Raw genomic sequence first — 24,414 nt, forward strand, 5'->3', positions numbered from 1 at the left:
TTGAGATGATGGAGGGTCGTAAATCCACACCGCTCTAGTTTGGCCATGAGGGATTACACCTCCCTGCAAGGTCACTGACAGGTGGTTATCCCATCAAATCAGCTCTTAATTCACATAAGAAAAAGAGGATCATGGGGGACCAGTGGTTACCGATTAGACATTGTATGCCATATAGAGGGCGCAAGTAGCTATAAGAAGCGCAGTGGGGCTTTAAGTCATCTTACCTCGTTTCCCGATGAGACGACATCTCGTTGAATCGGAAACCAGACGGTCCAGACGATGAGGACAATCACACAGAAGAGAAAGAGAGACATCAGCGACCGAAACATCAATGGAAAATGACCTCCCTGAGAACATGAGAAGATGTTATGCGTGAGATAGAGCGTAGTTATCGGGATTGATTTTGGTAATAAAATGAAATTTCAAAACGAGACTTTATTTTATAAAGGAAAAACATGAAGAGCATGGGTGTCGATCCCGGGGGGGATAGGGGGATATATCCCCCCCCCCAATATTTCAGGTGGGGGGGGGGGGTGGCCTGTACAATCATCCCCCCCCCCCAATAATTCACCCTCAAAAAAAAAATTAAGAGAAAAATTTATGGTGAGAGCCCGATGAGAGTAGTTAATGGTTATTACTCGCAAGATGACCGTCAATATACACATTTTGTTATCTCATGTTCATAATACATACACATATACGAGGTAAATGAGACAACCATATATGAGACAAGAATAAATTGAATTCTCGCTCATACGGCTTCATCAGGAATTGATGAATTTATTCAATTTGTTCAATCAACAGCATCGTAGAAATGCAGTGCGCCAAATGCAAAGACGCAGCGTTAAAAAGCAACGAGCTAAATGTAAAGCGCGAAGCGCAAAAGTAGCAATCTGTAACATCAGACAATCCTGGATAATGTAAACATATATGAACTCTGTGACAAATTCGTGATGAGATCGGAAACAAGGAGAAAGATTTTCGGACATTAGTATGACTTATAAGATAGTTCACTAGTTGTTATGTTGTTTCCGTTCACCCTTTTAAAAATTCACGACATTGTATCTTTATTTTTATTTTTTCTACTCATTTTATTTCCTGATTTTTGGAGAACGAATATTATGTCACAACTTATTTTTCGTTTTATTGAAAAGCTGATGTAGGCCTATGTAACTGGCGTATTTCATACAAAGTGATTTATAAATGTTCGTGATATCACATGATTTTCAACAAAATTCGCGTTTCTCCATTTCTGTTGCAAACTAACACATTCCCAAATAGCCAGGAAGAGCAAATATTTTGTATGGTCACTAATGGGCCTAATTAGTGGCCGTTAACACTAACAGTAGTATACAATTCCTTTCCAGAAGCTATTGCGACAAGCACTGCCGGGAGATAACATGCTACCCTGCCAAGTTCGGGCTGTGCATGCAAAGATTTGCAACCGAACGTTCCATGCGTACATCATATGGGGAAACTGAATTCAGACAAGGATTAATATAGAGAACAGTACAACTAATCGTCTTATTTCTCTAATAATTTAGTGAAACGGCAAAGCTTCCGCGCTTTGCGCGGGAGGTGGGCAACTGAATTCAGACTAGGATTAAGAGTTATAATTAAATGAAACGTCAAAGTACACGATACAACGAATCATCTTCTTTTTCCTATAATTTAATGAAACGTGAAAGCTTCCGCGCTACGCGCGGGATGGGTGAAAATGTTTTAGATGTGGATTAAGAGTGATAATCAAATGAAACGTCAAAGCTTCCACGCTCCGCGCGGGAGGGCGAGGGCGAATTGCACTCAGACAAGGACACGGTACAACGGATCGTCTTCCTACTCTAATGATTTAATGAAACGGTAAAGCTTCCGCGCTCAGCGCTGGATGGGCTAAAATGAATACAGACAACGATTGAGAGTAATAATTTATTGAAACGTCAAAGCTTCCGCGCTTCGCGCGGAAGGGCGGGGCCGAATTGTACTCAGACAAGGACACGATACAACGAATCGTCTTCTTTCTCTAATAATTTAATTCAAAGCTTCCGCATTTCGCGCGGGAGGGAGGAAACTGAATTCAGACAAGGATTAAGAGTCGAGAATGGTACATCGAATCGCCTTCTTTCTTTAATAATCTAATGAACCGTCAGAGCTTCCGCGCTACGCGCGGAAGAAGGGAAACTTGATTCAAACAAGGATTAATGGTTGAGAACGGTCCAACGAATCGTCTTCTTTCTCTAATAAGTTAATGAAACGTCAGAGCTTTCGCGCTTCGCGGGGGAGGGGGGATGCTTCCCTTCCCTGCACCCAACCCCCTAGGCTTTGTGTGCTCACTACCGCCCCCCTAAAATTAAATCCTGGCCACGCCCTTGGGGAGGGGTGCAACCTGCCACACGCTTCTACCTCTTGGTTGCTTTGATCCATTGCCGAAAATATTTTGGCACCTTTCATCCCCCCCAACCACGGATACAAATCGACACCCTTGATGAAGAGGATGACAATTAGCATAGCGGTTGTGCGACATAATGCTCCAGAGCCAACTACTTCAGCACTGGACCCAACAGGCTAACTCTAAATCTAAACCTAAAACACGAATGCTACCCCAACGCTCTATAGTTTTGACGAAAATAAATTCCGGACCAATTAGGGCCAGAACAAATGGCGGATGGCCTGCGAACCAAAACGATTGCGCTTGATTTGGATATCATAGTTATCATCATTGTCATCATTACCATACATGTATTTATAATCTGCCATACCATCATTACCATCAAGGTTATTAACATCATCCTCGTCGCTTATCATCACCACCAGTCCACCACTACCACCACCACCACCATTAACACCACCACCATCACTTGCACCAACGTCATCATAATAATAATTGCCATCACAAGGAGCAGCGGAAAACAACAACAGCAGCATCACCATCAGACATAAATATCTTCACCACCATCATCATCATCATCATCATCATCATCATTATCTTCATCATCATTATCACAATGATTATAAGCATCATCAGTGTAGTCCTCATCGCTATCATATTCATCTTGATAATCTTCATCATCATCTTCGTTGTCCACATTATCGCCATAGTTATCGTCATCACCATGACTATCTGTTTAGAAAACTCACCGGCTTCCACAGATTTGCTTTAGAGACGAGTAGTTTATGAGCTCGATAGATCTTGGCGAAGAGGGCGCCGTAGGCCAAACAGAAACTCAGAGTCATGGTCCAAGATCGAACCTGAAAATTGAAGTAATAGCAGATATCGGTATGGAACAAACGTTCATTTATAAACGTTAACAAATATCTCAACTCTTTCCCAGTCACCTATTCACGCATTTTGCAGTCCTTCAACAAACTCGACCGATCTACCTGTATAATTTAACGATGGAAGGTGCTGCACTGCCTCGACTATCTTTGGTGTGTTGTAAACACCAATGGAAAGCAAATTTCTGTACAAGTAATGGATAAATAAGCTTGAGTGTTGCATGTTTAATTATGTGAAATGAAGTTGCTCTATTTCAGTATTTCTAAATGTTTGGATATCCATGTAAGAGTTGTACAAATCTATATACCAAAGTACCAGTTAAATGACACTTTAAAGCCTATCTGCTCTAGTTTGGCCAGGAAGGATTAGACCTCCATGTATGGTCACTGAAAGATGGTTATCTCATCGAATCAGCTCTCAATTAACATAAGAAAAAGGGGACCATGGGGGACTTAAGGACACTGATTAGGCATTGTTTGATATACAGCGGGCGCAAGTAGCTATAAGTAGTGCAGTGGGGCTTTAATCGAATTAGAAAATGTGAGTGATCGTGATTGCTTAATGTGTCTGACTGAACGAAGTCTGCTTACCGTGCATAGTAAGACCTGGTTCTCAGGGCCGATGACGTCACTGCTTACACCCATTAAGAAGATGGAGACGTACATCCCTATACAGCCAAGCAGACCTAGCACCAGGAATAAGGGAGAAGCTCGGTAGAAGGCTCTAGGTGAAACGAGATAAAACGGGTTTTTGTTTCAGCTTCGCATCAGTTTATAATAAAAGTAAATGAAGAGTACCACAAGTTTCCAAGCCAGGAATTATGTTACGACTCGACAACCTCGACACGACTAGACTGGGCGTAAATAGTCAAATTTGACTGAACGCCATAAATACAACCAACAACAACAGTACAATAAGGTGGTGAAATGCATGCACATTTTCGTAATCGCATACACATCATCAATATGGAGAGTGAGATATGTTACATTCTTGCAGTGGAGAATATCCGTTACTAAAGAAATTAAAGAGTTTAATTCTAAGAGATGAAATTTACACCCTCCCTAAAAGGAAAGATTCTTTCTGATTCGAATCTTCGGTATGAATCTGATGATAAAACATTTTGATTCATTTCATACACCTTCTCGTTATATTGCTTTCTGCTTCTCGCAAGGGAATCTCCCTTCCTCTTTACTACATATTATTATCAATTTTTATAGCAAAAAGAAAAGCAATTAACATTCACCTCTGCGTATACAGGGTATATGGCTGTGTTACTATAATAATAATAAAAAGTATAGGCATTTTTATAGCGCCGTCTATCTAAAAATTCTATTCTGAGGCGCATTAATTATATTACACCGGCTTTAGCCTATAGCTGCCATCCAATCCAATCCAATCCAAAAGATATTTAATATAGCGCCTTTTCCTTGCAGTTACAAAGCGCTGCACACACAGCGCTCCAGCATTTCAAGAAATTATTTCTTGCCAGGTATACCCATTCACCTCACCTGGGTTGTGCGTGGCAAATGAAGATTAATGCTTCGCTACAGGACATTTAGTGCCATGTCTGACATAACTTGGTTCTGGATTGGTAATCTGCAACAAAATTTAGTCTGTCTACTTTATACACAATTTAACAGTGATATTAAAGAAAAAGTTATACACTCTAAAAACTGAAATGTAAAATCACCTGTTAAAAGGGCGGAGGAGTGACCACTAATGGTAGATTAACACTTTGAACGTGCTGGATCATACACTATTATATACTAAAGGTTGAATAAAAGTATCAATCTGATATTTTGAAAGAGTGGTCACTTCTCGGCCTTTTAAATTGATATTCAACAGTTTTGAGAGTGTATTACCTTATATGTTTTCGTTTGACTTACGATCTCTCCCAGAGTATGATAGTAGCTAAAAGACAGATAGAGGCGAACAGTACACCTGCAGCACATAGACCACCAGCTACGTAGAGATAGAGCCTCGGGGTCGTGCTGAACACTATCTTCTCTGTCGTCTCATCTTTTGGAGGGCTGCCACCTGAAGAAAAAAAAAAGTAAAAGCATATTTTGTTTCCAATAGAATGGTTCATACAATTGGACAAATACTAGTAGTCAGTTTGAAACGGATTGTTAAACCCTTTGAAACTGCATGCAAATATTTTATCTACCATATTGTGGATTATATTGGATTTCTTGATGGAATGGGATATATTTCTGTCTATTCGATTGATACATGTTTTAAATATGTTAAATCTGATAAAAGCAGCTTAAACAAAATATGTTTAATCCACAAATGCACAGAGAGAGATGGGGGTGGGGGTGGAGAGGGGGCGTTTGATTTTGGTTTTAATTCGGAGTAAAGGCAGATCAATGGAATCCAGAAATATTTCTTTGTTACATTTTCATGAATACTGCAGATTCAGCTGCATCTAATGAAAAGTTAAGTTCACAATATGATATAATAATAATAATGATAATAATAATAGATTCATAGAGCGCGGAAACTGTCCATATTATATTCTACTGAGCTACAAGAGCTCCTGATATGCTTAGATTTCACAGTTAATTGAAAAGATGTGCTTTCAGATTTGATTTAAAGATATTCACAGCTGGTGATTTCCTGACTTCAAGTACGAACCTGGCCATTGGATATCAGTGATATTCAGATCTGACCCAAGCTGTTCATCACCATGGAATGAATAGTGTCCAACTACAGTCTCCTCACCATCTAATAGAACGACGAAAGAAAAAATTCAATGATCTTAATGATTAACTACCAACCTAATACATATTTCGACTTCAAACCGATATCATGAATATTTGACTTGTTCTCGTTTTGAGTCGGGGTTGTCGTTGAGATGTTTCTGCATTATTATTATCACCCTGATTCTGAATTATACTCTTGCCTTGATATTGGACTACACTGCGAAATGTTATAAAGTTTTCCTTTGAAATTGAAAATGGAATTGGAATTGAAATCAAATTTGAGATTGAGATTGAGTTAAAATTGAAATTGGAAATGGAATTGAAATTGAAATCGAAATTGAAATTGAAATTGAAATTGTGATTGAAATTGAAATTGTGATTGAAATTGATAATGAAATGGAATTCAAATCGAATTTGAGATTGAGATTGAAATCTAAATGGAAATTGGAATCCAAATTAAAATTGAAATTAAAATTAAAATTGAAAATTTGAAAGTGATATTGGTCTATTTACTGACCTATGACCTGACGAATCTCGATTAGTCCTTCACGATCACCAGCATCAGTGAAACTTACAGATCCCTGAAAACATAATTGGAAAACAAGATGGAATGTAGATTTTTAGAGATTTATGTTTCTTAAACCATTCAATCCCAACCGTGGAATTATGCAGAGACATAAATACAGATATAGATAGGGAGGGGAGGCAGGGGGGTCATGTTTAATGAAGACAAATGTTATTAAAGCAAAGATTTCATGTTTAACATGGCTTTTAGGGGTATTAGGATTACCAGAGCCCTGTGAATTTTACCATAAACATGCATAATTATAACATATAAGCATTTTGTAAATTTGCATTTGAAATGATTGCAATACTAGTCATTAGAATCAAAGATATAAATTTGCATTTGAAATGATTGCAATACTAGTCATAAGATTCAAAGATATAAATTTGCTTATTAAAGCAATGTGAACACTTACCGAAAAGCCTTCAAATTGGAGCGTTGAGAGAGTATTGATAAAATGCTCTCTTGTCTCTCGAGTCTCATACGAAAACTCGTGTAGTGGACCAGCAGCATTGCCTGAATCTAAAACAGAAGGTACAAAAGACCGATTTTCTGACGAATGTGTGCATGGTGGGTGTGTGTATTTAATAATATCCTCCAGCGTTTGAGAAGAAACATTTCACATGCCTTGGTCGTGATTTTTGTATGCATGGACAGGCCATAATTATCATCATAATATATTATTTAAGGATGGAAGGGGGTATAATTATAGTCAATATGCACCTATTAGAAGACCGATTCAATCACTTGGGAATATGTTAGTACTTGCAAATGCGAATGTAGAATATAGAGAGTATATGAAATTTAGATCCATAGCTTTTGTATATAATGATATAAAAAAAATTATGATTTCAGTAAGGCAGTAGACAGTTAAAAGAATATATCATTAATTGATTAAAACAAAAATCGAAGAATCTAGAGCGGAGAAATGGTGGCGTAATACTTTAGGAATTGAATATATACCTGCATGGTCAGATGTTTGGTTATTTAAGTTTAAAGGTATAAAATACATTTACTGATCAATTTCAATTTCAAATTCATGTACAATATTTTGGCAATACCAAATAAATTGTTTAAATGGAAAGTAAATGCCACTGAGCAATGTTATTATTGTAATCAACCAGGTGATTGTATGCATATGTTCTTAAAAAGAACAAAGAATTATTCCTTTAGCATGATTTTTTTTTTTCATGTGTATGTATATGACTTGTTTAGCTATTTATTTTGGTTGATTCATACAGGCTATTACATTGTATTATTCAGTGAACCTCATGTAATCTTACATAGCTCATAAAGAAAACCAACCTTATGAACTTACTCCACGTAAATAAATAATTCAATTGAAAATCGTACAATAACCCATCACAACCTAGCGTGATTACATGTAAGTGAACCCGCATTAAACTGGGTCATTTAATTGAGTTATGAATTAAATTAGAAATAGAATCGGTCAGTGCAGGCCTAGGTCGCCTTTAATATATCAACGTATTTGACGATGGAAGGACGATCGATCATTTAGAAACCGGAAGCAGATTCCAAGTGAGGTGCACTTCTTAATTTTATTCCAATTTAAATGGCGCCATGCATGACAGAACGGTAGATACCTCGGTCAGATAATGGAAGCAGACTATTGGCTAGCTCTCCTGTGATCACATTGCAAGATGCAATAGATGAGACACGGTACTTTGCTCGTCCATATCAAGTTCTGACAAGATTAACGTGATTAATTTTGCACTGAACAAATCCGGTGGCTTTGCATGATAATTGTGTTTGTATTTCTTTAAATATCTTTCTTTGATTGTTGGTTAAAAGAGGATGAAGTATATGATTGCATATTACGTTTCCAAGACAAGCTCTGCTTGACTCTGACTTGTTAAATATTTTCAAGTGTTATATCTGTTAAAATGTAAAGTGAAAATCTCGAATCTATCATGTAATTTACCTCATAGGTGTATTACATTTCAACTGTGGACTAAATGGGGCATGTGAGGTAAATAAGACTTAATAGGGGCGTTCACACCTACAGAAAAAGGTCAAATTTAAACATCAAGTTTTGCATCGCGATCTAAAAATCTTCTTTTTTTTGGGGGGGGGGGGGAGTTGATTGTGTGGACTGAAAGGTGTCAGTTGCTGTAAATAGAACATTCGAGAGCAATGGACAAAGTTTTTTACAAATTTAAAAACATACCACTTACATATAGGAGAAAATAGGAAGAACAGATGACTTATATTTACCATCATTTGGTGATTTTGTAGCCTGATCTAAAGCAAGGGCAATGCTCCACATTGCATCATAGGCATCAGATGCATATGACGTCACATGTCCATCATCGAGTCCATCCTGCTCGGCTCGGGTTCGGAACACCTCGGCAATCTCCGCAGATGTCTGGTAGAAATCAGAGAAAGGAAATCGTGATTGAGAAATTAGATGAAATAACGTTCCTGATTACGAATGCATATACAGGTACCAAAATAGACAATTCCAAGGCAAGGAATAGATATTTACAACTCAAACTGTTTTGAGTATATTTGCACTTTTTGATAACCCTGCTTTCCTCTTTAAGGAGAATTTGATAGTTACTCCTCACAACTGCCTGGATAACCTGAGATGAAGATTATGTTTTTCCCTTTTCAAATGTATAAACAATTTAAATTGCGCTATAGCGTTGCCTGTGTTTCCAACTTATGTTCTATGTTTTTCCTCGAAATCTTAAAGTATAAATAACATCAAAGAAAGATTCTTACATGTCCTGAGATGGTTGGTCTATCCGGGTAAAGACTCATCGGGACTGAATCGGTCAAGATATAACCATCCAATGCAGTATAGATCTGTTGAGAAGTGCAGCTAGTACTGTTATCATCTACCTCCCACCACCGAGGACTGTATTTACCAAGTAGGAACCAGGCATAGTTCTTACCGTAAAGCTTCTTCTTGTAAGCCTGTAACAAATTGCGTAAAAGAGATCGAAGGTATTTGTTTAATTGTTCAAATTTCCGAATAGAATCAATGAGACAAACACAGTCAATAAACGAAAATGAAATGGTGAATTCAAATTCAATTTGAAATTCAAATTTTCCAAATTAAATTTTAACTGCGAATTCAAATTTTCCAAATTCAATTTCAACTACGAATTCAATTTCAAACTCAAACTCAAGGCCAGTGGCGTACCTGGGGTACTCCGTCAGGGGGGGCAAGCGACCGAAACAAACAAAAAAGGCGATGCTAATTTTCACTTCTGGCGAGCGAGCGAGCGAGCAAAAAAAAATCTTTAAGTAACATTTGGTATATAAACTGGTATTGTTGCAAGTTGGGGATGGGAACATTCACTTGTTAGCGACGTTAATTTCATTTTTTTTGCAAACTAGTGTAGCGAGCAAGAAAAAAAATCACTTCTTTTTTAATAATTGCCACTTAAACTTTGTTCAATTGTCCCATGCAGGGCGCGGGAACAATATTGTGTTTAGGGTGATTTTATACCCATTTTAGCTAGCGAGCGAAAATACATCTTTCTCTCAATGAATTGCTATATAAAATTTGTTTCACTGTTGCAGGTAGGGGGCGGGCACAATCGTGTTTAAGGAAATGTCAATCCCATTTTGGCGGGCAGGCAACCCCCTACATTTCTCTTTTTAATGATATTGTAGCAGGTTAGTGGTGGGCACATAATTCCACGAGCTAGCGAGCGTAGCGAGCGAAAAAAAAAAATCACTTTTCTTTTATAGGGAAAATATGGTACATAAAACTTGGGTTCATTGTTCCATGTCAGGGACGTGATTATTAAAAGCGGTGTTAATTCTATTTTGGCGAGCGAGCGTAGCGAGCGAGCAAAAAAAAATCACTTCTCTTTATAGGGAAAATATGGTATATAAACTTGGTTTAATTGTTCCATGTCAGGGACGTGATTATTAAAAGCGGTGTTATTTCTATTTTGGCGAGCGAGCATAGCGAGCGAGCAAAATTTTTGTAATGATAATTGGTTCATAAATTTCAGATTTTTTTGTTGCAGGGCAGGGCTTACACAATCATGTCTAAGGTGATGTTAATTCCGTTTTGGCGAGCACGAGCACACCAAAACTTCTTTGAATAACGTTTCGTACATAATTATTAACTGGTTGTTGCAGGTTGGGGCGGGCACGTTAGCGGTGTCAATTCCATTTTGGCGAGCGAGCATAGCGAGCAAGCAAAAAAAATAATTCTCTTTTAATAGAAATTAATAAATAAACTTGTTTTTATTGGTGCAGGTCAGGATGGACGCAATCGCGTTTAACGCGATTCAATTCCTTTTTGGCGAGAGGGCGAAAAAACTCTTCCATTTTTAATGATATTGTTGCAGGTCAAGGGTGGGCACAATTGTTTCCAAAGCAATGTCTATTCATTTTATTCGCGAGCGAGAAAAATGAATTAGTCTCTTTTAGTAACATTTGGTACATAATTGTGTGTTATTGTTGCCGTGGTTGCAGGTCGGGGCCCGTCGGGGCAGGCACAATTTTATTCTAGGCAATACTAATCCTTTTCTTTTTTCAGGGGGACGAGGAAGTGAAAACATTTAATACAAAATAGGCTAGCAAGCAGTTCGCGCCAGCGAAGAGTTTCAAATTTGTTATATCACTTATATTTTCCTATTTTCATTTGTTTTAATTTTTCAGGGCCGTATGCGGAATATTTTTCTGATGGGGGAAGGGGGAAAGATGCGTTAAAAGTTTTCGAAGAATCTCAAAAGCAAAAGGAGTGAAGGGAGTTCGAGCGACCGAACTGGTCATGAGGGTACTTTTGCATTTTCAAAAGTAGAATTGAAGGATTTGGTATAGGCCTACACTACATTTTCAGGAAAAAAACTGTACGATTTCAAAATATCTGGGGTCAACTGCCCTCCCCCCCCCCCCTGGTGCTTACGGCCATGTTCTTTATTTTTTCCCCCATTTTTATTCCTTTCCTTTTCTTTTCCCTTTTTCTTCCTTTTCTCTTCTTCTTCCTTTTTTCTTTCCTTTTTTTCCTTTTTTCTCTTTCTTTTCTTTTTTCTTTCCTTTTCCTTTTTTCTTTTTCTTTCCTTTCCCTTTCTTTTCTTTTCTTTCCCCTTTTTCTTTTTTTTCCCCTGGAGCCCGTCAGGGGGGGCACTCTGCCCCCCTTGCCCCCCCCATAGGTACGCCAGTGCTCAAGGCCAAATTTATATTTTTTCCAGATGTGGTCATACTTACAGAATACTCGAATAGTTAGTATACAGAGCACCGTAATTAAACCCGAGTGCATAGTTACAGGGAAGAAGGTGCATTCAACCCATTAAGCTTTAGTTTGTGGTGGGTACGCTTGAATAAACAATGCAATATAGAAATAAGAAAGGAATTAACCCTAAACCAAGGACATATTAATAGTATGGATAGCTCTACTTAGAGCCAATTATAATTTTTTTACTCTGGTTTTCCTAAAGACTCAGCAAAGGTCTTGTGCGCGTACTTTAAATATTGCCATGTTGGTTTGTTCACCACGTGTTTCTTTCTCTTTGATGATAGTTTTATTGTCATGTAATATTGACAAGAAAAATTAGGAAACTAACATGAATCAACGCTTTTTATGTCCAGTTTGACAATAATAATTTGTTTATTGTTTCATATTTGTGATGTATTTCTAATGAGAAACAAAAATATGACGGGAACAAATTTTAAAAATAGATTTGGGTGAAGTTCGATTAAACTGATCAATCAAATGCAGACATGTATGTTATGGTTTTAAGATTTCAATTCAAGTATAATGTAAGGAAAATAGGTACGAAGTATTATGACAGGCAAGATAATACAATGTAAAATGTGGGGAGCCTTAATAAAAAGCGTAGCTTGTAAATGAATAGGCTACCGTACTGAGTTACATAATATTAGTAGGTCTGAATTAAAAAAGGTATTACAGGAGGCGAAAACGGAGTGTTTACTCTAATTTTCACTCTCCAAACTGAATCCTGTATTTATATACTTCCATTTTCTTGCCCTAATTTTTGTCAGCCTACTCGTTCCTTCTCAAAGCCTTGCAGCGTAGATTCATTTCCTTTCTGCGTCACGCTAAACGCAATTTCCAAAGAAAACATGACATTCACTGCATGTTGCATGATACACACAATGGCGCCTATTCATGTGCTTGTACGCGGTGCTCGGACGAGGGAGTTTTAATTAATTTCATGTATCGAAAAAAAAATGTGCTATTCATGTTTGTTGCATCATACCAAGATGCTGGCGTCATTGACAACCAGTCTGTTCGACAGCGCGGCTACACATTAAATTTTCTACAACATCGTTCTTTACCGGCACACAGCCAGCGACACTCCCTGTCAACTGATGCCGGCATCTTGGTATGCTCCTATGAGGATTGCCATTGCGTACGGGTAGTGAAAATGTAATACAAATATTGCTAAGTATATGAATATTGTTTATTTTTGCTTCATAATAAGTTTCAATTTAATTAAATTACGTTTTTTAATATACACAAGACTATGTCATTGTTGTAACTTCCGGAGCCTATGACCTACAAGCATTGCTTTCTCTTTAGGCTCCATCATATTTCTTCCTTTATTCAACTTAGTCTTATGTATTATTCTTTTTGTTAGCATAAACGCATCCTAAAATGAGTACAAAATGTAACATGCCAAATGTAATGATGTATTATACAACATGTGAAATATGAAAATAAACTGAAACCGAAACTGAAACTGAAACTGAATTGGATAGGGGCTTATGCAATGCAATCTGCACTTAACAGTATTATATCCATCAACAAAAGTTGGGGGAAAGGGGGATCTGTTTGTTGTTGTCGGTTTAATAACGTAATAATCTTTTAGCGATAACATATTGAATAGAAAATATCAACTAACAAGAAAGGGTTTACTTTTCTCTTTCTCTCCCTCTTTCAATTTAACAAGAAAATGAGCTTCAATGCGCTGTTGTAAAGATGGCTAACATTTTAAACTTACGGCAGACATCAAAAGGTTATATTCTGACATTACGACCAAAACTGTTGTAATTCTTGAAATTAGGTAAAGGAACATGATACTCCTCTCTGAAAAAAAATGTGAAAAATAACGGAATGAAGAAGGGAAAAAGAATGATGAAGAAAGCAGTGGGATATAGAGCGAGAGATATATACATGGGGAGGGAGATACAGAGAGAGAGAGAGAGAGAGAGAGAGAGAGAGAGAGAGAGAGCGAGATACACAGAGAGAGATGAGGAAAGGTGGAGAGATAGGGATAAGAAAGGGAGAGTGTCATGTAATGTAATTTTGAGGAAGATGGGGAGAAGCGGGCGGGGGATGACAACGAGAAAGGCACATTGAAAAAGATATTGGAAGAGATGGATGGAGTACAGGTTGGATATAGAGATCCGAGATATATATTAATGAGGCTGGGGATAAAATTGTAAAGAGAGAGAGTGAGAGAGAGAGAGAGGGAGATGTGGAAAGGTGGAGAGATATAAGGGATAAGAAAGGGAGAGTGTCATGTAATGTAATTTTGAGGAAGATGGGGAGAAGCGGACGGGGTGTGACAACGAGAAAGGCACATTGAAATAGATACAGGAAGAGATGGATGGAGTACAGGTTGGATATAGAGACCCGAGAGATATTAAGAAGGCTGGGGATAAAATTGTACAGAGGGAGAGAGAGAGAGAGAGAGAGAGAGAGAGAGAAATAGAGAGAGAGAGAGAGAAGAGAGAGGGAGGGAGAGAGAGAGAGAGAGGGAGAGATGGAGAAGATGAAGACAGAGATACCCTCTCGCTTGAAATCTCTCATCCATTGCTTCCTTCATATTTGATTTCTACAGCTTGTTATCGATTGCCCCTCTCCTGCATTACATCTCATATCCAAGCCATTGATGCAAGAGAGGACCTCTCAATTAGATTAAGAGGTATTACTCCTACATGATACCACAAATCTTATTATACTCCTAACACAATGGCGCCGACACCGAAGTCTCTTCCAATCCAGTCTCTTTCATCCGTGGTTAAAAAAAATTGCCATGCAGAATTTATCAATGGAAAAGTCTTCTCCTTTAGATGATAGTGCAAGAATCCATTTAAAAGCTTTTTCATTTTACAGTTTCAAAATATTGCCTGCTATAATTCATTTCATGCTCTGTTTCATGCCCATTCATATACCTCAATTGATAGAATTTTCACTAAGTGCATTGAAGTTTTTTTCTTCTATTTACGGATGAAACTCTGTAATATGTAGAGAACAGAGAAAAAATAAGGCGGGAATATTGCAATGTTGGCTTGTTTGTTGTTGGTATGAGCATTTTAAAGAACACATTATTCTCTCTCATTTTTTTTTTCTTTCTCATTTTCTTGAATAGGAGAGGAGAGGAGAGGAGGGAAAGACGACTATGAAAAGCTTTTCTACCGACCTCATGTCATTAAGTCATTTAAAATGATTAAAATTAGATAGGGTAAAGGATTACTATACAGAATTAGCGCTCTAAAGCGGAAATGTGAACTTGCCTTGTACTCTCTCTCTCTCTCTCTGAAATAATGTTCACTCTATTTTCACTTTCTTGGGAGTGACGTCAGGGATCACTTGTTTATAGGAGTGAATATCGATTGATTTTAGAGTGCTCTCTAAGAAGAAAAGAGTGAATCTTCACTTCATTTTCACTACATTTTCACTCTCAGGGGAGTGACGTCAGTGATCACTCGATTTTTATTTAGAGATTATAAACGGCCGAGGAATGACAAATTGATTCAAGCATGTTAAAAGTGTTAAATGCACAATTTTGAAAACGCCATACTCCTCGGCCCTTTTAAATGGTGATTTAACATTTTAGCTGTTAGTGTGCGTGCGCGCGCGTGTGGGTAAGCTAATGTGCGTGGGAGTTCTTGCTTGTTTAATTGGCACATTTGACGACACCAAACGAAATGAAATTCATTATTGTACCGTCGCCTACATGATATTACTCCCGATATAAAAACTGAAGCCTCGGTTGTTTTGTAACATTTCTATTTATGGTGGCATTTTGCCCCATGTTCTTGACTAATTCATGCAGGGAATTAATTCGTGCAAACAAAAGGCTTTGACTCTTTGTATTACATGTTTCGTCCTGTTTACGAATTTGTTCATTATTGCAATGAAATTTCACCTTATTAGACAGTCACCTTTGATTAAGGTTTACGATGCCGACTCGGGAGCGTACATGGCATTGAGCTTTCCACCCTGATATTATCAGACTATAAACTGTTTGCTGAAATATTTGGAAAATCGAGAAGAAAAAAAAAGAAAGAGAGAGAGAGAGAGAGAGAGTAGAGAGAGAAGAGAGAGAGAGAGAGAGGGGGAGAAGAGAGAGGGGAGAGAGAGAGAGAGGAGAGAGAGATAAGAGAGAGAGAGGGGGAGAAGAGGGAGAGAGATAGAGAGACAGAGACAGACAGAGTCAGACAGAAGATAGAGAAAGAAAGACCCGAGAAGAGAGAGAGAGAGGGGGGGGGGGGATGATAAAATAGAGAGAGAGAGAGCCAGGCGGCATTGGAGAAGATAAAATGAGAATCAAAGATAGAGAAACGAAGAGCAGAAGAGAATTGGATAGAGAGATAGGGAGATATACAGATATAAAAAATGAGAGATTAAGGGGGAAGGAAAAAATTGAGAGAGAGAGAGAGAGAGAGAGCGTGACAGAAAGGGACAAATTGACAGCAAGAGATATCGATGGATGGATAGATAGAGACGAGCAGAGTAAGAGAGAGAGAGAGAGGTGATGGGGTAAGGGGTGGTGGGGGAGGGTAGGTGGGGGGAGGGGGGTAGTTCTCTTACCTCACAGAACACCTTCCTCGCCATGACCTCCTGAAAGTTGCCGAAAATGATCCATGCTCCCTTCTCCTATATAGCGGGAGGGATGAACAAGAGAAATAGTCAATAATGTGTTTTGTTTAATTACAAACTTATGATGAGACTATGGTGTTTAATAATAATAATAATCGGTATAACGCTGCCCTGGGTGATGCATCGAGAGAAAAAAGGAGATGGGAATATTACATTATTTGGCTTTCAACTGCTTCTTTTTTCAAGGAGAATACAACACAGGTCAACCTCTATCGTGAAGGATTGTTACAACAATAACATTAATAAAAAGCAGCAACAACAACAACAAAATAAACCCATCAAGTTAGGTTTCTCAATATAAAAAAGGAAAGTAATAACATCACAAACAATACTTTTGTCAATTTGGGGTCGGAGATGGAAATCAGCGATCTATTTGCAAAGAGGCTGTTATAGCAATGCATCCACACGCTATACCATACAGCAAATTGAAATAAAATATATCTCCTAACTAACACCCCCCCCCCCCCCAGGAATATGTGATCCACCACTATTTGACCACTACAAGATACATGTATAGCCTTTCGAAGATACTTGTAGGCCTAGTTGAGGTCATGGTCTGAGCGTATAGGTATGAACAGGATGAAGGTGAAGATATTGATTTTAAGACTGCATTTGCCAAATGATTGCAATAACCCAATGAGTACCACAATACACCTGACGGTGCATGGCACTGTACTGCAAATGAAGAAGAGCCGCGCCGGATATTTACGACTCTACGTACATTGATCATGCTTGTGTAACGAGTGGAAGTACATTGCAACAGGAATTTTTAATAATAATGATGATCATAAGAATATTAGTTTTAGACTGTTGTCATGTATATTGCTACTAAAAATGTGGAAGACTATTATTATTATTAATGTTGCAATGTCACATTAAATGAATTACTTTTAAAAAATATCCTCATTATTATTATTACTAAAAATCACTAGAACCAAATGACACCTTCGAACCAATTTGTTTTTCTGTCACACGGTGGAGTATCCTAATATACCAATATATCTACTCGATGATTTTGACAGGCCTAATGGAATCATCAAATAAACTGATTGAAATTTTTCTAGGACACGTAATTGGCTTCTCCATCAGATTCCATGCAGTATCAAGTTTTTTTCCCGTCGCTTTCCAATATAGTACTCAATTTTCACTCATTTTTCAATACTAATTGACGATGGTGTAGTCAATAGCTGCTCGACAGCGATGGTGTTTATACTTTTAAGAAAGTGGGATGGGGGTTTAAGGTCACCCGCTATTATTCTTTACATGCAAAAAGCAATTACTGACATGCTAAGTGGCCGTTTCTATTGAAAACAGGAAAGAGAGAACTTAGGAACGAGTCGGTCTCATATTTTTTTTCCCGACTTGTTTGTTGCTTTGAAGTAGTCATATGATTATGAGAAGCTCACGTACTGCCATTACTTGTCTTGGAAGAAAACATGTTTGTTCTTATACAAATTTTTTAGAAGAAAAAAAAATTATTGTATAATTCGAAAATTTTCCTATTTCGCTTCTATTTAGTTTCTTAACATTCAAGTGCAAGTTCATTGTCGTAAAGCGTTCACGACGAAATTACACGAAGGATCTTAAGTACTTGCTTTTCAAATGAATAAACTAGTTCTATTAGCCATGCATTTTCAGCCCCAAACTTCCTCATATATGATATCATGATATTTTCATATGCGAAATCCTCCTTCTTTTTTGTGATTAACTAATTGGTGAATTAAGAAGATGTTAAGAAGAATCTACTTATGACTGAACAACTTACAAACCAAGAATTTCAAATCAAGAAAATTCTGAAAATTCTGAATTACCTCATACTTGGTGCGATGTCCTGATGTTATTTTAATTTATAAACGATAACACATTCGATTCATTTCTAGAATCTACTTTTATTAAGATCATAACAGGCATACCTTTAGGTTGTCTATCTGTTCCCCTGGTTCTACTGTAAAGCTCTCTGAAGTAGTCAGATTGATTCCATTGGTTGCCAGGAGTTCACTGAACAGATTCACCGCCTGTAACGTGTCGAAACCAAAGCGTACATGAGAACAACAAGAACTCCAACGACAATAACAACAACATCAACAAACAAACAACAAATACAAAATAAACAAATTTTAGTTATTTGACTTCCTATTCAAAGACAAAAATATGTTTTAACAAATTAATCTCATAAATTTGAATTCACTTATAGAATATTTAATTAGTATCTAGTTTGCTTCAGATGCTTAATTGCTTTGCCTAATTCTGTCTAAAGTGTCCGCAACGAGATACAAGGACAAGAACTGTATAGATTGAAAGCTTGAATTAATCTATCTTGACATACAGAACAGATTCATAATAATATCTAAATAATTGAGACGATCGTATATATTTGAACTTGTATACTTATTTTCTTCCTAACATAATTCCATTCAGGTTTTTTGCAAATATTATTTATTATTATTATGGTTATTATAATTGTTACATGCACTATCATTATTAGTGTCGTTATCTGTCGTATTCTAATAATTATTTGTCTCATCCTTGTTATTATTATCACTTTAAAAAATATATATTATCATCATTATCATTATTATTCATAGGGCAGAAACGAAATCAACAAAAAGCGGAATACAAACAACCATACTGCTTGGAGTGAGTCACGTAGATGCCGGGAGAAGAAACAAAATTAACTAAATAACAATAACCCGAATTACACCATTGACATTGACGCTTCAGAAAACTCGGCCACGCAGTAGGTTGAAGGATTATGGATTTCATATTCCATAGTTCGCTTTCGTAAGCATAATATATTCATGGAATACTGATTATGAATACAATCCCAAGAAAAGCCTTGAAAAGGCATAGACCTGGTAGGCAACGTATCCAGATACCGTGCTTATACCTTTCGAGGGACTATCATTTAACCTCTATTGAATTCAAATACCATAATTGTATTTTTCCCCATTTTTCCCTTATATTAACAAAAAGTAAATTAATAAATGTATACACAATTACACAAATAGATATATTTTGACACAAGGAAAAGGGGCACATTTCTCTCTAAGCAAAGGCTTGTGTCGGGTACGCTTTAAAAAGCAACACAATATGTATATAATAAGGATGGTTGAGGAGAAAAGAGGAAGAAAGGGAAAGAGTGGGGAAAGGAATTTAGATTAAAATGGTTGGAAAATGTATGATATTTGAACGAGCCTGCTGTATGAACGAGCCTGCTGTACTCCCTTAAATTAACCACTCTGTATTAATTACCGTAGAGTAAGCTTCCTGATTCTCGTGAAGTGTGGCGACTCTTTGCCATCCATAGTGCTTTATTATCGCCAATCGGGCGTAATTGTAGAGAGAATCGGCGACATTCGTACGGAAGAATGACATGTAAGCTTCACGGTTGGATAAAGCTGGACTGGATGCAGAATAAGACACCTAGAGGAGAACAAAAAAATGATCATCATTAAGATAGATATCAACACATTAATATCTAGAATTTGATCGCTTGATTCAGATTCGAGTAACTTGATTATGAATTTAATCATCGTCATCATCACCACTACCGCAATCATTATCATCGTCATCATTATCATCGTTATCATCATCATCGTTATCATCATCATAATCACCATCATCGTAATGGTCATTGCAAAATTCATCGACATCATCATCCTCATCATTACCATCATCATCCTCTACATCACCACTTTCATCATCAACCCCATCAACACAATCATCCTCCTCCTCATCATCATCATCATCATTACAATTATCACTATCACCATTATGATCGATATCATATAGAAGAATAATTACTATAATGGTCCTGAGATGGATTCGTAAACATTATTGTTATAGTGGGTAGGGCTAAAGGGCTTACACTCTTATTTGTCGTGGTTTTATAACTATGAAATCATACAACACAACTACATAATCGACAAATCTAGAGCAATATATCATTTTGTGTAACTTTTTGTGGTAAGTATAGGTTAATTAAAATATCTAAATCCGTAACACTCGATAACACTTAATACCTGAGAAGCATTCATCCTTTTACTTAAAGTAGATATTCATTGATTTTAAAAACTAACTTCATTTTCATTATTGCAAAGTTGAAACTTTGATTCGACAAGGTTTTTAAAATTCAATGCTTGGAAACATTCGAAGTAATGATTATTATAAATTACAAAACGCTTAAATACAGCCCCGGCATAGCACCTAAATAGCTCTCCGAACGCTGCTGAGATGTGTGAGATCACAGTATGGACATGATTTGCACAAGCAGACGATGTCCCATGACATCTCACACATTTTCAGTGCCCGTGTTTTCAACTTCTCTTGAGTTCTTTCTCTTTCTTTACTACAGTCAGGCTAAATTTATAATCTATTGCCTCACTCTAAACCCCGCACATGGTTTTATTTTGATGACAAATGCAGCGATACAAAAATAAAGGAATCTGCCGCTTGTAAACAAAATAAGACGCCATTGTATATTCAGCTGCACACACCGCGGTATGTTCGGCGTTTCAAGAAGGAACAAATGCCGTCCTTAATATCATTCCGGGTTTTTTTTTCAATGTGAAAGTCTGGTTTCTTTGATTGTTAATTAACCCCTATATCCTATGTATTTACAAGCAAAAACTTTTAGTTATCAGAATCGGGTCATATCCCCTTTTTAATGGTTTGACATGCCATTACATTTAGATACACTAAACTCATTATAATTTGACAAATATAAGCTTTGCAATTATGTTTATTCTTTATGGGATGTCGTCTGCTTGGGCAGTATTGGTCCATATAGTGACGTCATTAAAACATCGTTATTTTTCCGGCGAACCTCTCGTATATCCCAGCTGCTATGGAGGTGGTTGTATTTGTATTATTAGAAATCACCCGATATTTTATTTGACCTTACCAGCTTACCAGTTTCTAGTGATATATTAGTTGACATATTTGTGATTTTCTTTGAATTTCACCTTTAAAGTCCATTGATATGATGGAAATAGGAGTATAAGCCGGTAGCTAATTAATGATTATATGAGCTGATCATCTGCTTAATTATGATATGCCGACCTTAGAAGATGAAAAGAACAGAAACCAGTGATATAACACACCCACGTAAGAAACCTTTATTGTACAGTTCGAGCTCGTCATCTATTTAAATTTATTGAGTAATATCTGCTGCATCGCTGCAGAGATCAATTCGTCACGTTTTTGTCGTTCGAAGTGGCACTTTAATTGCGGAGTTCCCCCTATTTCTTGACATTATCCAAATTAGATATAAGTATGATAATGCAAATCAAACAATGCGTGTCAAATATCTGTAGATCTTATTTGCTTTAAAAGAGAAAAATGAAACGCCGTTGTGGAAAAGGTTAAAACTTAACTTGTGAATTTTCTCATTTTTTTTGGTCCGATGATATAGATTTAATTTAATTCAATTCCTTCAGCTGACATAACATCATAATAAAGGCATAATAAGGACGCTGTTACAAGATAAACAAAGCATAAGTATTTAAAACAAAAAAATCCAAGCAAAGCATTAATAATAAAAAACCATAAAGCAACATTTTTTCTTTCAATCGCATCATAAATGCATTATGTATCCTGATATATTTACGGTATATGGTATTTATTTTGGAAATCACAATGCACAAATGATAAATACAAAATAAATAGTTCATGTACAATCAAGAATATATTGCATGGCTGGATTGTCCGCTCAACTTTGTCAACATGACAAAACTATTCTTCCTTGGGGTCTAGAACTTAAGAAAGATTTATAACCCTTCCTTTCTTCCCACTGATGTTTTGTCATTTCATCATTTTCAATGTGTAACACTCGAATATAGAAATATTTCTATTTTGTCTACCTTTTATTTTCATGGTTCTTCTGTGATTTTAAACACAACAATATAGTTTCTATTATAGTACGTATTTTTACAATGTGTGACCAAAACAAATTTCCATGAATTCTTGTTAATTTGGATGAATAAAAAGAATTGAATTGAATTGAATTGAAATGAAATGCTGGAAATACCTTATAGTTATACAATACGACTTGTCTATATAGACAACCTATAGGGAAACAAAAAATGTGGTATTCGTAGACAGATGGTTTATGTATAAAGGTGGTCACTACAGCATGTATAACATTCACAAATTATTTTTGGATGACACATGATACAGTGAAATGAATAATTCCCATTTATTTCAACAGTCCTGATGACATTTTTCAACCCTCAAGATAATTTTACCTGTACAATATTCCAGAGATCTGCTGCCAGTGATACCGTCTTGGCCACCTCAGAGCATCCTGATCCTAGTATCATGATGTAGGTCGTGTTAGAATTCACTGCCTCAAACAACAGTCTGGTCCCAACACCAGGATGACACTGTCCAAATCAAAAGTGAAAATAGAATAAAACTAGAAATATAGATGTTGACTTGGTCAAAGTTTTAGAACTAAAAATCGTTGCACGAGCAATAAAATGATTGACAGTGTGACTTTAAAAAAGGTCGTCTTCGAAATAATGTGAATTATTAAAATTATCAATAGGCCAAATCCCTGACATGAAATGTTTCTTGATCGAATATTGATTGTTTGGAATATTTTGATACTGGTTATTGTTTTATATTCTATATTTTGGAAGTTCATGTCATTGATATTTGAATATACATAACCCTTTTGTTATGTTCACATCAGTCATAATTTTATATCTATTTCTCTCTCTCTCTCTATCAATCCAACCCTTTGGTTGCTACGAATAAATAAACGAATATAATTATATATCTCTCTCTTTCTCAGAGTATTATTATCTCTGTTTCTCCCTTCCCCCCCCCCTCTCTCTCTCTCTCTCTCTCTCTCTCACTCACGAGTCGGTTCGTGCTGTCGCCTTTCTCCCTTTTCATTAAATATCCTAACCTGATTACCATGCTTTAAACAAAACAAAAAATGATCGATGTATACCTCCTCGAGATAGTATTTTTTTAAGATGATGACGAGGATCCTAATCAAATGATTGGTTGAAAGCGTACACGTGACAAGTCAATTTTTGGCCTAACGCGTAATTTGGATAATGACCGGTAATTATCCAATGGTAATGGCCGGTCATTATCAAAATCATGATATGAAACATCATTTTATAAATTAAATAAAACATATTTTCATAAAACAAATAATACAAAACATTTTGTTCGGGCATATCGCCTCGGGCGTGTTAGACTATTCCATAGGTACCTCGTGTGGGTAATTTTACTAATGCCTGACAAAATATGGCATTGCAGTGAATAGGATGGAGTATGATAGTGATATCATCATCATCGTCGTCGTCATCATCATCATCATCATCCTCACCTGTATGGTCAATATCCTCCTCCTTATAATTTGTATTTTCAATTACTTATGCATTCTGCTTAATAAATGTGTTAATCTATTTCATGAGTTTTGTCTGGGGCTGTCATTATTATCAAGCAATCTGCTTTCAATGACAGTCCTTTAATTGCATAATGTTTGATGAAATTTAGTATTTTGACAGTTTATCATTTCGTTTTTTGAAAATAACAATTGTTATATATATTTGCTTATTTATGATTCACTGTCAGAAAATGGTATTGTATTTATAATAAAATTGTTATAAAAAAAAAACTGTGTACTTATAATTATGAATGCAGAAGAAAATCAAATCAAATCAAAAATCAATCAAATATGATAAAGCTACGTCACGTGATGATCCTGAGAGAACTGAAAAGAGTGATTTCTTAAAAAAACTACTCAACCATTGTAAACCATTGTCTTAGGTTTACATGTATTTACATTTATATAATAAGTTTGCAATGCGCTGTGATACAAGTCCGACTCATTTTTTGTAAGTATAATTGAATAAATAAAGAAAATAATCAAACGAATCGGTGAAAGTTTCATCGATATCGGACGAACAATAAGAAAGTAAATGGACTCTTACAGTTTCCCATTATTTCATGAAACAGCGATGTATCATAAAGGCTGTATGCAAATTAGCGAATTGATTATGTTATCCCT

General features: G+C 36.5%; 1 protein-coding gene across 1 annotated transcript; it reads right to left on the reverse strand.

The window, feature by feature from the left end:
- Nucleotides 1-215: 215 nt before the first annotated feature.
- On the reverse strand, nt 216-22,759 carry LOC100888879 (gamma-aminobutyric acid type B receptor subunit 1). The gene is made up of 13 exons (XM_030983052.1): nt 22,631-22,759; nt 19,638-19,808; nt 18,299-18,400; nt 16,317-16,382; nt 9,290-9,484; nt 8,780-8,930; nt 6,960-7,066; nt 6,497-6,560; nt 5,912-6,001; nt 5,161-5,311; nt 3,865-3,997; nt 3,136-3,246; nt 216-347 (listed from the first exon to the last, which is right to left on the reverse strand). Exons 1-13 carry the CDS (start codon nt 22,703-22,705, stop codon nt 216-218), a joined length of 1,548 nt encoding a protein of 515 aa, XP_030838912.1. The 5' UTR covers nt 22,706-22,759.
- Nucleotides 22,760-24,414: the final 1,655 nt, after the last annotated feature.

The sequence above is a fragment of the Strongylocentrotus purpuratus genome, unplaced genomic scaffold (genome assembly GCF_000002235.5).
Source record: "Strongylocentrotus purpuratus isolate Spur 01 unplaced genomic scaffold, Spur_5.0 spur5_scaffold_13, whole genome shotgun sequence".
Classification (NCBI taxonomy): Eukaryota; Metazoa; Echinodermata; class Echinoidea; order Camarodonta; family Strongylocentrotidae; genus Strongylocentrotus; species Strongylocentrotus purpuratus.

What these genes read in the sequence shown, in the direction of transcription:
- LOC100888879 (XM_030983052.1), bottom strand. Translation starts at nt 22,705, where the DNA reads ATGATACTAGGATCAGGATGCTCTGAGGTGGCCAAGACGGTATCACTG. An exon ending in TACAAAATCACCAAATGATG is followed by an intron (nt 7,067 to 8,779) that starts GTAAATATAAGT and finishes CTTCTGTTTTAG; the next exon opens with ATTCAGGCAATGCTGCTGGT. An exon ending in ATCATACTCTGGGAGAGATC is followed by an intron (nt 3,998 to 5,160) that starts GTAAGTCAAACG and finishes CGTTTCACCTAG; the next exon opens with AGCCTTCTACCGAGCTTCTC.